Below are 18,430 nucleotides of genomic sequence, written 5' to 3' on the forward strand. Positions count from 1 at the left end.
AGAGGGGGGAAGTCCCAGCATTCCCTGCCCCAGTCTTACCATCCACCCAGGAGGGCAGGCACAGTTGCTGGTGTTGGGGGGATGGCAGATGCCCCCGTTCTGGCAAACGCAGTCAGCCTGGCACCAAACTCCACTGCTGCTGTTGAGGCAAGGGACCTCGCAACTGGGAGAGATGAACACCAGTGGATGAGCACTGGGAGGAGGGTCAGGCTCATGCCCCACTGCCCCATCCCACCACCCAGAGGTTGGCCCCTCCCCTGAAGCATCACCCCCCCCCCCCCGCACCAATCCAAACCGCAGCGCAGGCTGCATCCAGGGGCCTCCGAAACCCCAACAGCTCCCCAGCCCAGGCTAGCAAGCCCAAAGCCCCCCCCCCCCCGCTGCTATTCTCCCAGCCCCCCCCCCCCCCCTCGACAGAATCCAGATCAGAGCGTTCCTGATTAACTTGGCCTGTACTTGCCAGGCGCAGGTAGAAAATGCAGAGATGCCTGCCTGGACCCAAAGTCCTCAAGTCAAGGCCTGGACATGTTTCTTTGCTCTAGGAGCCATCCCAATAATTGAGGAGGCAGACTCGTTTCTTGGCCCTCAGGGTATTAGCTTCAATTGTCATCCTTCCTTATTATTCCACAAAAACTAATCTTTTAAAACTCTTTACTATTTCTGGTCATAGAATCCTAGAGTTGGAAGGACCTCCAGGGTCATCTAGCCCAACCCCCTGCACAATGCAGGAAACTCACAAACACCTCCCCCTAGATCCACAGGATCTTCATCGCTGTCAGATGGCCATCTAGCCTCTGTTGAAAAACCTAGAATCATAGAGTTGGAAGCGACCTCTAGGGTCATCTAGTCCAACCCCCTGCCCAGTGCAGGACACTCACAAACCCCTCCCCCGCTCAATTCACAGGTCATTTCTTTTCAAGCTGTAACAAAAGTATTGTGTGTATCAATAAATATGGGATAAATCTGGATCTCCTTGCAGACCTGGATCTTCTGCCCCTCCTCTAAATGGGCTCCACACTCCTACTGAGAAATACCAAGAGGCCCTGGCGGAAAATCCTCAGCACCACTCTGACATTTCTAGGTGCCCTGGAGGGCTGGATTGGTCAAGCTCTGCTCTAACAAGTGACCCTAACAAGAGTTCAGCTTTTCCAGGCAGTCTGAGACTTTGTGAAAATACTATAAAAATGGTTGAGTCAGTAGAATTCCCGCCCCCCCCCCACTTGAATTTATAAACATTCTACAGGAAATGGCTGGTTCTGAGGCTTCCCATCTAGAATGGCCATGCTCCTGTCCCCCCGGGTTTTGGGAAACAAGGGCTAGCCAGAAGTATTTCTTCTTCCCCACACACTGCAGCTCCAAATGGCTTCTGGGTTCCGGCTTGGTGTTGTGGTTAAGCATGTGGAGTCTTACCTGGGAGAACCAGGTTTAATCCCCCACTCCTCCTCCACATGCACCTGCTGATGTATCTTGAGCCATCCACAAGTTCTCTCAAGGTTGTTCTGCTCAAGAGCAGTTTCTGTCAGAGCTCTCTCAGCCCCAACTGCCCCACAGCGTGTCTGCTGTGGGGAGGGGAAGGGAAAGGAGATTGTTAGCTGCTCTGAGACTCCTTTGGCTAGTAAAGGGCAGGGAATAAATCCAATCTCTTCTTCTTCTCTTCTTGTATTGATCTTTGCCCAACCCTGCAGCTTGTTTGATCTTTGCCCAAAGAGGCAATAGATTGATTAAGCAACTGAATTTCACAAATTAACCAGACTCACAGTTTTACAGAAATTCAAGGGTACACATCATATCCCTGCATCTTGCAAATCTATGGTTTAGCGAATGGAAAGCGGTATGAAAATCTGTTCAGGTGTTGTGTTGGTCTGAAGCAACAAAACAACGTCTGAGTCCAGAGGCACTCACAGTTTTATTCTATGTGCGCACAAAAACTTATACCCAGAATAAAACCTCATTGTTTTTCAAGATGCCACTAGACTCAAACGTGGTCTGCCTCCCCTTCCACAGTGCCCCCTTCCCAGCAGCTTTGCTCGCCCTTCCCCCACTCACTGAGGGCCTGTGAATCCATGGGGGCACAGGCAGGCCCCGGTCACCCCGTCGCAGGGAGCCCCGTTTTCGCACTGGCAGTCCAGCAGGCATCCTTGGCCATACGTTCCCGGGGCACACGGCTCCTGGCACAGAGGGCCCCTATAGCCTGGGGGGCAAGTGCAGGCCCCACTCCCAGGGTCACAAGTGCCTCCGTTCACACACGTGCAAGAGTTCCTGCAGCCCGGCCCCCAGAGCAGCTGGCTGCAGCCTGGATGAGAGAGAGAAAGACAGAGAGAAGATGACGGCAGGGAGACCAGAGATGCAGCAGGGCCCCTGGACTTGTCCTGTCTGCTGGCACCTCCCTTCTGAGCCAGGCCAGGCCATGGGTTGCAATGTGGGGCAAGTCAAGGACAAGAGAAGCTGCAGCTGCCCTGCTCAAATGATCCCTCTGTCCTCAGAGAGGTTGTGGCTTCAGCTCTTGCGACGCACGACACGGAAGACTCAGCTCTGGACGCAGCTGCTGCCCCATTGGAGGTTGCTGGCCAGAGCCCCCAACTGCACCCTAACCCCCACCCCCCCAGGCACGCAGCATTCATGGGATGCGGGGGGGGGGGCAGGAAGGACCTTTTCAAAGGGGCCACCCACATCTGCTGGGATGATGCGACTCTTCGCCCAAGTACTGATGTAAGACTTTGCCATTTTGTAATGCTGGGTTTTTACACTTTGTACTTGCTCAGAGGTTAAACTCAAACTGGCACTATGGGCAGCCAGCCTGGAAGAGAGGTAATTCCTCCCACCATTTCTGTATTCCCAGAGGCAGGGAGGGAGCAAGGGCGGCCCTCGGAAGTTCTCGGCTAGTGAGACCTCTCCCCTCTGACGGGGCGGGGGGGGGCGGCGGGGAGCGGTGCATCAGGTCCTCTGAGAACTGGCCTGTGCAGAAAGGCTCTGCACACAGCTCAGGAGGCCACTGAGGCATTATTATTATTGTTGTTGTTATTAGTAGAAGTAGTAGTAAAGTTAATCACCCAATCCCGGTTTGCACTGGCCCCTGGGTGATGTACGAGACAACAATGAAGATTTATAGTTCTCCTTCCTTCCTTCCTTCCTTCCTTCCTTCCTTCCTTCCTTCCTTCCTTCCTTCCTTCCTTCCTTCCTTCCTTCCTTCCTTCCTTCCTTCCTTCCTTCCTTCCTTCCGTGTGCTTTTGTGCTGCTTTTGTGTGTATGTCCCACAGCCCACCCCCCACAATGAAGCAGAGTCGGACTTCTTCCCTCTGCCTAGCAACAGTCGGGTGGGGGGGGGGGGCGGGAGCTGGCAGCTTCTAGGCACTGCAGGATTGCTGGTGGTGGTGAGCAGAGAGGCCTCCCTTCTGCCAGGGCAGCCATCTTCCCTGCCAGCGAGTTCCCCTGGCCCTGTTCCTGTTGGGCCCAAACCCCTTCAGCGCGTGTCTGCAAGAGAGCGCCTCCCCTCCCCTCCCCTCCCCTCCCCTCCCCTCCCCTGGGTACTTGCACTCCTGTGCTTATCTTGGAGAGAGAGGTTGGGTGCAGGTATGTTTCAGGCAGACATCAGTGTCCTTTTCATTGAAAAAGCAACTGAAAACACGTCTTTTCACAGGAAGCCTAATGCACACAAGTCTGCTTGGAGGGGTAAAATGCCCCTCCTGACCCCCCGCCCCCACCCCCTTTGCCCTTTTCCAGCAGCAGCAGCCACAGGGATGGTTTCCCAGGCTCCACCCCCGCGCGCGTGTGTGGGAAACAGAGAGGTCTTTAAAGGGACATCTTCTCGGCCACCGGCTTGCTGTCCCCTCTCTCCTGAGCTTTGGTTTCCACTCCGGGGGGCTTAGCTGCCCTCCTCTCCCTTTCCCACCAGCTCCCCCCACCTCCTTCCGCTCTCTCTGTCACTGCGTCAGGAGGAGGGAAGGCAGAGCACGAGGGCCTCATCCCACCCCCCACTGGCAAGGAGGGCTGACGCTTGTCTCTTCTCTCCCAGCCCCACGGGGAGCACTCTCCTCCATGGGGACAGCACTTAGCAGCAGCCGCCGGCCTCCTCGTGGGCTCCGGAAAGCAAGTGAGCCTGGAAGGTGTGCCCTCTTCCGTGCCTCTCCTGTTCTGGCAGACTTCTTTGGAGTCTCACTCCGCCCCCCCCCCCCCGTGGATGACTGAGGAAGGAGGATGGGTGTGGCCTCAGCCCACCAGCCCTGCAGAGAGAGGAGGCAGCTCTCCCGGCAGCCCCAGGGAAAGCCAAAGGAACGTCTCCCTTGCTCCAAGCAAGCCACCCGGACTGTCTCCGGAGAGGCTGGGGCGGAGCGTTTGTGGAAGCAGACCGGTGCCACCAAGCTGAGAGAGCGGAGACCCGAGTTCACATCCCTCCGCAGCCACCGGGAGATCGACCAGGACTGTCCCTCTTCCTCAGCCTCGATCTGTTGGGTCTGGCAGCGCTGCTGGCCTCAGCTCCTGGGACTGAGAAAACTGGGATGCCCAGCAAATAGGAAAGACTTTGGAAATGTAAAGTGTGCTTTGGATCCTGTTACTGTTAGATGGATCTGTCACTGGTTAACGGATCGCACCCAAAGTGTGCTTGTGAATGGTTCCTCATCCTCTTGGAGAGAAGGGACAAGTGGAGTGCCTCAAGGATCTCTCCTGGGACCTGTTTTGTTCAACATCTTTATCAATGATTTGGATGAAGGAATAGAGGGATTAGGGTTTGTAGAATCTTTCGGGATCAAGTGCCGTGTTCTACTGGAGAAAGTGTTCCTTCCAGACGTTTCGTTCTCAGCTGCGGAGAACATCCTCAGTGGCGCTGCAGCCGGAGCAGGCGCTCAGACCTTCTTGGCTGCTGTGCATTGAGTGGGGCCAGGGCTGCTGGAGGGCTGCTTTCATCACACCGTCTCCAACCTAGAAATAGCAGCTCTCCAGCAGCCCTGGCCCCACTCAATGCACAGCAGCCAAGAAGGTCTGAGCGCCTGCTCCGGCTGCAACGCCACTGAGGATGTTCTCCGCAGCTGAGAACGAAACATCTGGAAGGAAAACTTTCTCCAGTAGAACACGGCACTTGATCCCGAAAGATTCTACAAACCCTAATGATGTTACCAGCCGTGAAAACCTGAAATCTTTGAATAGAGGGATGCTTATTAAATTTGCAGATGATACTAAATGGGAGGGGTTGCAAACACAGAAGAAGACAGATACAGGATGACCTTGACAGGCTGGAAAACTGGGCTAAAATCAATGAAATGAATATTAACAGGGATAAATGTAAACTTCTGCATTTAGGTAGGAAAAATCCAATGCATGGTTATAGGATGGGGGAGACTTGTCTTAGCAGTAGTATGTGCGAAAAGGATCTAGGGGTCTTAGTGGATCATACGCTGAACATGAGTCAACAGCGTGATGCAGTGGCTAAAAAGGCCAATGCAATTTTGGGCTGTATCAACAGAAGTCTAGTGTCCAGATCACGTGATGTGATGGTATCGCTTTACTCTGCTCTGGTAAGACCTCACCTGGAGTATTGTGTTCAGTTTTGGGCACCACAATTTAAGAAGGATATAGACAAGCTGGAACGGGTCCAGAGGAGGGCGATGAAGATGGTGAGGGGTCTGGAGACCAAGTCCTATGAGGAAAGGCTGAAGGAGCTGGGGATGTTTAGCCTGGAGAGGAGGCAGCTGAGAGGTGATCTGATCACCATCTTCAAGTACTTGAAGCGCTGTCATATAGAGGATGGTGTGGAATTGTTTTCTGTGGCCCCAGAAGGTAGGACCAGAACCAGTGGGTTGCAATTAAATCAAAAGAGTTTCCGGCTCAACATTAGGAAAAACTTCCTGACCTTTAGAGCAATTCCTCAGTGGAACAGGCTTCCTTGTGAGGTGGTGAACGCTCCTTCCTTGGAGGTTTTTAAACAGAGGCTAGATGGCCATTTGACAGCAATGAAGATCCTGTGGATTTAGGGGGAAGTGTTTGTGGTTTTCCTGCATTGTGCAGGCATTGGACTAGATGACCCTGGAGGTCCCTTCCAACTCTAGGATTCTATGACTGTTAAGAGCGGTTCCTCAGTGGAACAGGCTTCCTCCTTGGGAGGTGGTGGGGTCTCCTTCCTTGGAGGCTTTTCAACAGAGGCTGGATGCCATCTGACAGCGATGAGGATCCTGTGCATTTAGGGGAAGGTGTTTGTGAGTTTCCTGCATTGTGCAGGGGGTTGGACTAGACCCTGGAGGTTCCTTCCATATGATTCTATGACAGGTTCCCCAGTGGAATAGGCTTCCTCCTTGGGAGGTGGTGGGGTCTCCTTCCTTGGAGGCTTTTCAACAGAGGCTGGATGCCATCTGACAGCGATGAGGATCCTGTGCATTTAGGGGAAGGTGTTTGTGAGTTTCCTGCATTGTGCAGGGGGTTGGACTAGACCCTGGAGGTTCCTTCCATATGATTCTATGACAGGTTCCCCAGTGGAACAGGCTTCCTCCTTGGGAGGTGGTGGGGTCTCCTTCCTTGGAGGCTTTTCAACAGAGGCTAGATGGCCATCTGACAGCAATGAGGATCCTGTGAATTTAGGGGGAGGTGTTTGTGAGCTTCCTGCATTGGGGAAGGGGTTGGACTAGATGACCCTGGAAGTCCCTTCCAACTCTAGGATTCTATGACTGTTAAGAGCAATTCCAAAGTGGAACAGGCTTCCTCCTTGGGAGGTGGTGGGGTCTCCTTCCTTGGAGGCTTTTCAACAGAGGCTGGATGGCCATCTGACAGCAATGAAGATCCTGTGAATTTAGGGGGAGGGGTTTGTGAGCTTCCTGCATTGGGGAAGGGGTTGGACTAGATGACCCTGGAAGTCCCTTCCAACTCTAGAAGTCTATGATTCTAGGTTTTGAAATAGAGGCTCGATGGCCATCTGACAGCAATGAGGATCCTGTAAATTTAGGGGGAAGGATTTGTGAGTTTCCTGCATTGTGCAGGGGGGTGGACTAGATGACCCTGGAGGTCCCTTCCAACTCTAGGATTCTATGACTATTAAGAGTGGTTCCTCAGTGGAACAGGCTTCCTCCTCGGGAGGTGGTGGGCTCTCCTTCCTTGGAGGTTTTTCAACAGAGGCTAGATGGCATCTGACAGCAATGAGGATCCTGTGAATTTAGGGGGAGGGGTTTGTGAGTTTCCTGCATTGTGCAGGGGGTGGACTAGATGGCCCTGGAGGTCCCTTCCCACTCTAGGATTCTCGCCTCCCCTTGAGGCCCCTGCTCAGTCCTCAGACAGGAGGTGTTTTGCAGAGACATGATGTTGCCCATCCCCACGAGTCCAGGGCAGCCAGGGATACAAACTGCAGCATCCAAGCCCTTGCAGTTGGGCTTCTTTCATAGCCCCCGTTGAGGTCAGCTGAGGGGAGGAGGAGGAAAGGCCTGGTTCCCCCCGCCCCCCCGCAACTGAGTGGCCCTTGGGGGTGCTGAGCTGGGGTAGAGGCAGCTGTGGTTTGCTGGCAATGTTTCTGCTGAGGTCTGGCACTTCTCTCCATGCCTACAAGCCAGCTTCCTTGTTTTCTAAGCAAGGTCCGGATTCCCACCACGTTCTAGAAGAAGAGCAGGTGCAGATGTGGCCACCCACCCACCCACACCCACTGTTGCTTAATCCACATCTGGCGGGCTCTCTCGAACTCACCACTGGAGCAGTCAGCCCCTCTCCACCCTTGCTCGCACTGGCACTGCTCTGGGGCCACACACCGGCCGTGGACGCAGTCGTGAGTGCAGCGAGCTGGAGGAGAGAGAGAGAGAGAGAAGCGGAGAAGGGGTCACCGGGCAGGCAGCCGGGGCCTCCACAAGCCTTCTGCAGAGCCCTCAGGGCAAGGAGGGGAAGAAGGCCCGGCAGAAATTGGCCCAGGTGGGGGCCTTCCAAAGAGGGAGTGGAGGTCTGGGCCCTGGTGAGGGCTCCAAAGGGGATTCAGCTATTTACCAAAAGAGGGGTGGGGAAGGCTGGCAGAGCCTGGAACCGTCCAGAGCGGAGAGGTGGCCCTGCTGTTAGCGCCAGCAGTCTTCCTGGCCAGCCTCTTCTCCACACCCCCCCCAGCCTGGGCCAAGGGCATGCGGGGTGCGTGTGTGTGTGTGTGTGGGGGGGGTGCTAGATGTCCTCTAAGCTGCCTTCCCCCCCCGCCAGCTTCTTCTTCTGGGGTCTCCTGGCTCAGCCCCTTCTCAGAGGGCTCCTCCGCAATCTCCCCACCTTCTCGTGGTTTTCTTGAGGAGCCGGCAGAGGAGGTGGCCCCACAAGCCCCTTCAGACAAAGGCTGGGGCCCCTCACTTACGGACGCAGAGGCCGGCGCTCTCGTAATAGCCCTGGCAGCAGCGGTGCCTCCTCCGGGAGTCGACTTTCACGCCTTGGCGGTAGGCTGTCTTGTAGAGGACTCTGCGGAGCCAAGGGAGAGAGAGTGGAGGCAGGCAGGGCAGTGGCAGCACTGAAGCCAGGTCTGGCCAGCTGCCCAGGAGCGGGAAGTCCCGGAGGCCTTCCACTCACACCTCTTGTCTCTAGTGGTGGCCATGAGCCGTGGAAAGGCAGCAACAACCCAGCTGGGCACTAATGTGGGCTCTGTCCCCCTGCACACACCCCCAGCCTGGCACAGCAGACGTGGCTGCAGGGAGGGGCTGGGGTGCGTGCAAAGTCTTTGGGGGGCTAGTGAAGAACCAGGAACCCCCCCCCCCCCAAGGTTGCCTGTGGCCTGAAAGAGGGGGAGGAGAGCAGCACCAGCCTGGACTGACAGGGCACAACCCTGGGCAAGGAGGGATTGCAGGGCTCAGAAGATCGATATTGCTCAGGAAATGAAATCAGAAGAAGAAGAGGAGGAGACTAGATTTATACCTGCCCTTCACTACTTGAAGGAGTCTCAGAGGGGCTCACAATCTCCTTTCCCTTCCTCCCTCACAACAGACACCCTGTGAGGTGGGTGGGGCTGAGAGAGCTCTCCCTGAAGCTGCCCTTTCAAGGACAGAGTCTCAGAGCGGCCTACAATCTCCTTTCTCTTCCTCCCACAACAGACACCCTGTGAGGTGGGTGGGTCTGAGAGGGCTCTCCCAGAAGCTGCCCTTTCAAGGACAGAGTCTCAGAGCAGCTCACAATCTCCTTTCCCTTCCTCCCTCACAACAGACACCCTGTGAGGCGGGTGGGGCTGAGAGAGCTCTCCCAGAAACTGCTCTGGAGAGAACAGCTCTGACAGAACTTGAGACTGACTCAAGGTCACATCAGCAGCGGCTGCAAGTGGAGGAGTGGGGAATCCAACCTGGTTCTCCCAGATAAAGAATCCACACACTTAACCACTACACCAGACTGGCCACATTAGACCTGCCCAACCCCCATGCCTGGGATGAAGGACAAACAAGTCATATGGCCTGGAAGGAGAGGAGAGCAGGCCCAAAGGGTGGGCGCATGTGGCACTGCCAGATCTCAGCCACAAGAGGCCCTCTGAATGGCAGCTGCACATGGAGAGCAACGACAGACACGGCCGCCTGTACAGCCTCTGTGATAGGGCAGCCATCATCCCTGTTTCCCTTCAGAACTGGCTGCTGCAGGAAACGTCAGAAAAGTCAGGCCGCCATGGGAAGGTGTTTTCCCCTCTGCCCTCACCACAGGAAACAGGCTGGACATGGGTGGACTTCATTGCTAGCCTGCCTTTTTCACCAAAATGCAAGGTAGAGGACAAAATACGTTTAACTTGAAATGCATTCTCAAGTCACCAGTGAATTTAAGCCTTCTCTCTTAAAATCACTTGGAGAATTGATTTAAAGAGCCAAACGCCCTCTCCAAGCCACCAGACTGGACGGTGGGAGCTTTGAGAGCCACACCAGGGGTGAGAACAGGCGGGCAGTTTGGGGGGGTCATAGGGCTGTCAAGTTCCCCGGCCGGGTGGGGTCTTCCCCGCCCTGGAGGTTCCCACCCCGCTGACCTGCATTGGGCTGGTGGGGGGGATCCTCCCTCGATGTTGTCAGTGCGATGACATCACTCATAGTGACGTCATCACGCCGGCTGCTCTAGGAGCTTCTGGGAAAACTCTATGGTTTTCCTGGACGATCTAGCAATTTGGGAGGGGAAACTCTATGGTGCTAGAAGTTAGCTTCAGATGGGCAGCCATGTTGGTCTGAAGCAAGAGAACAAAGTTTGAGCCCATTGTGCACAGAGGGAAGCTTGCGCCGAGAATAAAGATCGTTGTTGGTCTTAAGGGTGCCTGACTGGACTCGGACTTTGCTCCGGTGCTCAAAGTGCTGCTTCTGCCACAGCCAAGGGCCCCGTTTGCCTCTTCTCAGGGTTCTTACCTGTGCCGAGTGCAGGTCTTGGCAAAGGGCCACATCCCGTTGCAGGGCTCCTCAAAGACCTGGGCCATGGGCTGCACGTACGACTCCTTGGAGGGGGTGGTGAAACTGGCGGAGATCAAACACTTTTGCATCAACCTGATTTGCAATCAGCACAACTCATTTGCATATGGCACACACACCCCCCCTGACATCACCCGAAGAATTAGAACAGCTCAGCTTCTTGAATTATAAGTCACCATAAAACCTTACTCCCATAAAAATTACGTTCACCTACGTGGCCACAGTAGCAGGATGAAGATTTCCACCTGTCTGCTTGATAGGTTTTGGTTATTTTCCCATTTTTTGTGGGGAAAAACACTAGAAAGTTTGTCAAATCTTAGAGTTCAGCAAAATCGTCACCGGGGGGGGAGGGGGGGTTGAACAATGGAGGCCAGAAGCAAGCTTGTTTTTTGGGGGAGGGGGGTTAAGTAAGGAAGAGCCCAATCAAGCTCAGAGGCTCTGCAGCTCCGCTCCTGTGAGCTCCTGCCCAAAATGAGGCAACAATGGTTGTATCTAATTCTTGACAGGGCCAAAGCTGTGGGTGCTTGCTTGGCTCAGGCTCACATAGTGAGCAAGGAGATCTTAAGAAATTAAGGGGACCCCTCCTGTCTGCAGAAACATTCAAAACCTTTAAAAATCAGGGGTGGTAAAAGCTGCCAAGTGAGAAAAGTGCCGTCTGCCCCTGTGCAGAGTTCGCAGTGCAAGGAGGAGTCCCGTGGGGGCAGCCAGCAGGCCTCTTGAGCTCCCAGCCGGAGCAGCAGGGAGCAGGGCGGAGGGGAGAGGGCACCCAGGGTGGGGCTGCCGAAGCTGATGCAGTCCTACGAATGGCCACACTCGGCCCCAGCCTGGCAGCAACTGGAGGTGGGCCTAGAAGAGGGGCCACGAGGAACAGAAATGGCTCAAAGTCTCAGCCCAGGAGGGCCTCTCCTCCACTTGCCCTCTGCTTTGGCAAAACTGACGGCTGCCCTTCAGACCAGCAATGTACAAGCTCACAAGAAAACTTACTGTAATAGTGCCCAATAATTCAACCCATATATTTAAAAAATTACAAAAAATTAAGAGTAATATGTGCAAAAGACATAGCTACTCAAAATCCAACTCTATGCCATGTGCACAGTTATAAATCCTGTGCTACACGCTGCCTGAATCCACAAGTCAAAGTGCAGACATTGGAAATTCGCAATGAAGTGTGGCCTTCATCATTTGCATAGGCCAGAGGAACCAAGGCAAGGATTGTGGCGGGTCAGTTCTCCTCAAAGGTACAGTTCACATTCCTGGGGACAGAGGAGCCTTGTTCCAATAGCCTGCATCAGTAAACCCCCTGGATGCACAAGGCAGCCGATGTCCACCAAAACGATGCAGAGCTTGACAAAAGCACTATTTCCAGCAAGGTAGCAAATGACCGACATGCCATGAAGTTGTGATGGTGCCCGAGAAAACATAAATGGCTTTTTCCTGAGGACTGACACAGAACTCTGTTTCAGAGATCTCGACATCCCTTCTGGCATCAACCTACCATCAATCCACAACCTACTGTGGAATTCACTGCCACAGGAGGTGGTGGCGTCCACAAGCATAGCCACCTTCAAGAAGGGGTTAGATAAAAATATGGAGCAGAGGTCCATCAGTGGCTATTAGCCACAGTGTGTGTGTGTGTGTGTGTATATATATATATATATATATATATTTGGCCGCTGTGTGACACAGAATGTTGGACTGGATGGGCCATTGGCCTGATCTAACATGGCTTCTCTTATGTTCTTATGTTATGTTCATTTTCCCCACCAGCACCTTACCTTTCCCAGTAGCTGCAGACGTTGGGGTCGTTGGGACTGAGCAATGTGCCCCAGTCCAGCTGCAGCCACAGCAAGAGAAGGGCCCACCTCTTCATCCTGAGGAGGCGAGAAAGGACAAGCTGAGCATGAGAAGATGCAAGGGGGGGGGGGGGGCGGGCTCTGAGCTTCTCCCAGTCACCTGATGGAACCCTGATGTGGCTGAATGGGGTGTGAGGAAAAGCCCCCTTTCTGAACATTGTAGTCACCAGTATGGTTGCCAGGGTGCCTGGAGAAGTGAGCTTGCACACGTCTGGCCAGAGAGTGTGGGCAAAACTATCCAGGAACCTAAAGGGACTTATGTGTACAAGCAGCCACAAGTTATGCAGGCATTCTAACCCGGTACAGAGTGCTTGCTAACACAAATGGACGTTTCCCCGTCACTGCATGGGCCAGCCATGGAACGGAAGAAGCTGTGCCGCCACGGAGCTATCCAGGCGACCGGTTATGCAGCGCTGAACATGGAATCCACCATGTAACGCTAACACCACTCGTAGCCATCTTCCCGCCAGGCTGGACTTCATTCCCTCATAGTGGAAGGCTCACGTACACACCCTATGTCACCTTTAGCCCGCAAGCAACCCGTCTGTCTCATGAATGGATTAACAGCTCAACTGTTGGCGGGGCTGGTCTTGAAGGTGCCACTGGGTGGGAGGGGGTGGGGAAGGAGGCTTGTTTTGGAGAGACCAACCAGCATCCACTGAAGGTCTGTGTCCCCATTGGGTGGGCAGGCAAGAGGGAGGCCATGATCCTGTTGCATGCTGCACTTTGGGTGGGATCCAGATGATGCCAGAAAGCAAAGCAAAGTCTTCAGCCAATGGCCAGTCGCTGAGCTTGGATCACAGTTGCTAGGTCGCTGCGTTCCAAGAAGGGAGCCAACTGCCTCGCCCTCCTGAGATGGAAGAAGGCGGATCTAGCAGTGGCAGCTATCTGGGCCTCCATTGATAGAGAGGATTCTAGTAGCACTCCCAGGCTCTTGACCCTGCGCACTGGTATCAGTGGCGCACCGTCAAATGTCGGTAGGGTGATCTCCCCTCCTGGTCCACCGCGGCTCCCCTCCTGGTCCGCCGCGGAATCTCTTGAGCCCTCAGGGGATGGGAGGTACGAGGGAGGAGAAAGGGGAGGCTCTGCAATGACCATGAAGGCTGGACATTTGCAGGGCCAATGGCGAGTTCCTTGGTGGCACCTAATTGGGCAGGCAGGCAGTTCTTTATGGCAGTATACTCAATTTCTTACATAATAATAATAATAATAATAATAATAATAATAATAATAATAATAATAATAATAATAATAATAATAATAATAATAATAATAATAATAATAGATTTTATTTGTATCCCGCCCTCCCCACCTAGGCGGCTCAGGGCGGCTAACAGCATTTTATACATTTACATTAATAGATAAAAACTTTAAATTTAACAATTAAAAATTAAACATATAAAAACCAGTTAGTATATTTAAAATACATAATTTAAGTTAATTTAAATTTTTAAATTTATCTGGCAGTAGTAGTAGTTGGTTCTATGACGCTGATTCTGCCAGTTTAAATAGTTCGATAGTAATGTAGATGGCGGATCCTTTATTCACAGCAATTCAGCAGTCGATATCAGTATGGGCTTGTTTGAAAAGGACGGTCTTGCAGGCCCTGCGGAACTGGTCAAGGTTCCGCAGGGCCCGCACTTCCTCCGGAAGCTGGTTCCACAGTGCAGGGGCCGCAGCTGAAAAGGCCCGAGCTCTAGTGTTTTGGAGCTTGACCTCTCTCGGCCCAGGGATCGCCATTTTATTTTTTCCCACTGACCTCAGTGCCCTCTGGGGTTCATATGGGGAGAGACGGTCCCTTAGGTAGGCTGGTCCTTGGCCATATAAGGCTTTACAGGTAATGACCAACACTTTGTACTGGACTCGGTATGTAATTGGCAGCCAGTGCAGTCCGCGCAGCCCCGGCCGTATGTGCTCCCATTTCGGGAGCCCCAACAATAGCCTGGCCAACGTGTTCTGCACCAGCTGCAACTACCGAGTCCGGCACAAAGGTAGCCCCAGGTAGAGGGCATTACAGTAGTCCATTAATAACTACTTTTCCCCTCTATCCCGTATATTACTTTCTACCCACCCCTCCCCCCGTTACTTGACCCCCGCCGGTGTACTATACTTAAAATATTAGTATTAAAGGTATCCTTAATTAATAAGAACCAAAATTCATATCCTCCTCTTTCTTATACTTAGTCATTATCAAAAATTGTCCAATTTCCTTTTATTTTCCATGTATCTTCTGAACTTTTTCCGTTCCATCTTAAATACTTCTAAATCATAGTCTCTTAAGGTTCTTGTTAACTTGTCAATTTCTCTCCATGTCATAACTTTTACAATCCAATCCCGTTTCTCTGGTATTTTTTCTTGCTTCCACAACTGCGCATACAATGTCCTAGCAGCTGAGAGCAAGTACCAGATTAAAGTCCTATCTTCTTTTGGAAATTTTTCCATTTGTAATCTCAACAGAAAAGTCTCTGCCACTTTGTTGAATTGGTATCCCAAGATTTTAGAAATCTCTTGTTGAATCATCTGCCAAAAAATTTTCACTTTTTCACAAGTCCACCACATATGGTAGAAAGAACCTTCATGTTTTTTACATTTCCAACATCTGTCTGGCATTTTATTGTTCATCTTTGCCAATTTTTTAGGAGTCATATACCATCTGTACATCATCTTAAAACAATTTTCTTTAATACTCTGACATGTTGAGAGTTTCATAGAGTTCTTCCACAAATATTCCCATGTGTCCATCTGAATTTCTTTATTTACATTAATTGCCCATTTAATCATTTGAGATTTCACTACTTCAACTTCTGTAGACCATTTTAAAAGTAACTTATAAATTTTCAAAATTAGTTTTTCATTATCTCCAAACAGAACTTTTTCCATTTCCGTTTGTTCTCACCTTATTCCTTCATTTTTAAGATCACTTTCCACCAAACTCTTTATTTGCCAGATTGGTGTAGTGGTTAAGTGTGTGGACTCTTATCTGGGAGAACCGGGTGTGATTCCCCAGTCCTCCACTTGCACCTGCTAGAATGACCTAGGGTCAGCCATAGCTCTCGCAGAGGTTGTCCTTGAAAGGGCAGCTGCTGTGAGAGCCCTCTCCAGCCCCACCCACCTCACAGGGTGTCTGTTGTGGGGGAGGAAGGTAAAGGAGATTGTGAGCCGCTCTGAGACTCTTTGGGGTGGAGGGCGGGATATAAATCCAATATCATCATCTTCTTCTTCTTTGTTGCATTTGAAACCAGTCATACTTATAATTTAGCTCCTCAGCAGTTTTCAACTCTACTTTCCCGCTTTGTATTTTTAATAATTGATTGTATAACATCCATTTACCCTCTCCTAACTCAGCCATTATTTTTATTACTTCTGCAGGCACTATCCATAGTGGTTTTCTCTCATTGCCATATTTCTTATACTTCATCCAAATATTTAGCAAGTTGTTTCTTATATAATGGTGAGAGAAAAAACCATCCATCTTTTTCTTCCCATAGTACATATAAGTGTGCCAATTGAATTTATTTCCATGACCTTCCAACGTTAAAAGTTTTTTATTCAATAACATCACCCAATCCACACCAAACAAACTGCTTCATGATATAGTCTTAAATCTGGTAGTTGAAAACCTCTTTCTTTAGTGTCTGGTTTCTTCCCAGCCCATATAAATTCTGAGATCTTTCTTTGCCATTTATTAAATTGTTTGCTGTCTTTCACAATCAGGATTGTTTGGAATAAATACATTATTCTCGGCAAAATGTTCATCTTAATTGCAGCTATTCTCCCAAGCAATGACAAATTAAGCTTGTTCCACTTTATCATAACTTCATCCATTTTACGCCATAACTTTTCATAATTATTTTTGAATAAATCAATATTCTTCATTGTTATTTCCACACCCAAATATTTTACTTTAGAAGTAACCTCACATCCCATTAGGTTCTGCAGTTCCTTTTGTTTATTTACTTGCATATTTTTACATAAAAGTTTTGATTTTTCTTTATTAACATAAAGTCCCACCAATTCTCCAAAATTTTGTATTAACAAAAGCGTTACTTGTATAGGATTTTCATTTATAAACATTATATCATCTGCAAATGCTCTATATTTATAGGTAAAACCTTTAACTCTCATTCCTTCTATTTCTTCATCATCTTGTATTTGCATCAGTAAGATTTCAAGAGTCATTATAAATAACAATGGTGAAAGCGGACAACCTTGTCTTGTACCTTTGCTGATTTTCATTTCATCTGTGAGATCTGCATTTATACATAACCTTGCACATTGTTCAGTATATATTGCCTTTATCATTCTTATAAAGTTCTCCTCCAACTTTATTTTTTCCATTACTGCAAACATAAAGTCCCAGTTCAGATTATCAAAGCTTTCTCTGCATCCACAAAAAATAATGCAACTTCCTTCCATGGATGTCTCTCATAATATTCTACAATATTTACAACAGTTCTAATATTGTCTCTTATTTGTCTTTGGGAAGAAAACCTGCTTGATCTTCCTTTACAAAATTTATTAAATATTGTTTAAGCCGTTCTGCCAGGATTCTTGAATATATATTATAATCATTATTTAATAATGAAATTGGTCTATAATTCTTTACATTCGTGACATCTCTATCTTCCTTTGGAATCAGTGAAATTACAGCTTCTTTCCATGTATTGGGTATTTTCCCATCTGATCTTATCGCATTCATCAATTTTTGAAGTTTCAGTACTAATTCTTCTTTAAGCATTTTAAAAAATTTTGCTGCATATCCATCTGGTCCAGGTGCCTTTCCAACTTTCATTACATTAATCGCTGCTTCAGTTTCTATTTTTTCAATTGGATCGTTCAAAATTTTTTCCATATATTCAGTTAAGGGTGCTATTTTGATTTTTTGCAAATGCGTTTCAATCCTTTCTTGCTTTACTTTAACACTCTTAAATAAATTAGCATAATACTTAAAAAATTCTTGCTTTATTCCTTCTTGATCCACCTTCTCTTTTCCATCAACAACAATTTTGTTAATAATTTTACTTTCTCTTTTTTTCTTCAGTTGCCAAGCCAAGTACTTTCCAGGTTTATTAACTCCCTCAAAAGATTTCTGTTGTAATTTTTTCAAATTACACGCCATTTCCTTACTTAACAAATGTCTCATTTGTGTTTACAATATTGTAATCTCCCTTATAATTTTCTTTTTCCCTGGCCTTTTTAAAAATCCACCTTCTTTTTTCTTAATTTCATTTTGAATGTCCAAGATCTGTTTATCTTTTGCTCTCTTATCTTTATTATTCAGTGTTATTAATATTCCTCTCATTACTGCTTTATAAGCGTCCCACACCATTTGAAATTCTATATCTTCTTTATCGTTTATTTGGAAGAAAGCTTTAGTTTCATTTTCTAGAGGTGTCACTATTTCTTTATTCTGTAGTAAATCTTCATTTATTCTCCATCTTGACTTTTTAGACAATTTTGTAATCCACATTATTGGGTTATGGTCAGCTCCTATTTTGGGTAAAATCTCTATCTTTGGTACCCCACAACATGTTGATTCTAGAAAAAGAATTATGTCTGGCTGAAAAAAGGTATAGTCCCGTACTTCAGGATTGAACTTCCTCCATATATCCTCCAAATTCTCTTGTTTAACCAGCTCAAAAAATGATTTTGGCAATTTCCCTTCTTTATCCATTTTTTTCTTCCCAGATCTATCTAATGTATTCTGAATTGTTCCATTAAAGTCCCCCATCAAGAAAATTTACTCATAAGACACTTCATCAAGATGTTGTGTAATATTTTTAAAGAAAGTGTCCTTTGCACCATTTGGAGCATAAAGTCCCACCAACAAAGTTTTTTTAGCATTCAATAAAATTTCCACTGCAATGTACCTTCCATCTTTATCTTTAAAAACCAATTTTGGATCGAATTCTTTTTTAATATAAAAAATTACTGCTCTCTTCTTCGGTTCAGCCAATGTACAAAATTCTAGTCCCAATTGCTTATTCCATAAAAAATTATAATCCTTTCGTCTAATATGCACTTCTTGTAAAGGAACTATATTACAATTTTGTTTTTTAACCCAATGAAATGTTGCCCTTCTTTTTTGTGGTGAATTTAGTCCATTTACATTCCAAGATATTAATTTGTAATCCATCATGGTGCAAATTCTTTATTTTCTCCATAAAATCTACGCAGTTCCTGTGTGTTTGTAATTGTAATCCTTTTCCCTTGAAGTTCAAAGCT

At 48.9% G+C, this 18,430-nt stretch overlaps 1 protein-coding gene across 1 annotated transcript in view; it reads right to left on the reverse strand.

The window, feature by feature from the left end:
• PEAR1 (platelet endothelial aggregation receptor 1) overlaps positions 1-12,230 on the reverse strand; it is a 30,452-nt gene extending 18,222 nt beyond the window's left edge. The window contains exons 1-6 of the mRNA XM_060256743.1: positions 12,128-12,230; positions 10,293-10,397; positions 8,294-8,394; positions 7,657-7,749; positions 2,047-2,293; positions 40-163 (exon numbers count right to left, since the gene is read on the reverse strand). Coding sequence (XP_060112726.1) covers positions 40-163; positions 2,047-2,293; positions 7,657-7,749; positions 8,294-8,394; positions 10,293-10,397; positions 12,128-12,222 — 765 coding nt within the window. The 5' untranslated portion in view covers positions 12,223-12,230. The remainder of the gene's footprint in view (positions 1-39; positions 164-2,046; positions 2,294-7,656; positions 7,750-8,293; positions 8,395-10,292; positions 10,398-12,127) is intronic.
• Between the last annotated feature and the right edge of the window lie 6,200 nt (positions 12,231-18,430).

The sequence above is a fragment of the Heteronotia binoei genome, chromosome 1, assembly GCF_032191835.1.
Source record: "Heteronotia binoei isolate CCM8104 ecotype False Entrance Well chromosome 1, APGP_CSIRO_Hbin_v1, whole genome shotgun sequence".
NCBI classification, from domain to species: domain Eukaryota; kingdom Metazoa; phylum Chordata; class Lepidosauria; order Squamata; family Gekkonidae; genus Heteronotia; species Heteronotia binoei.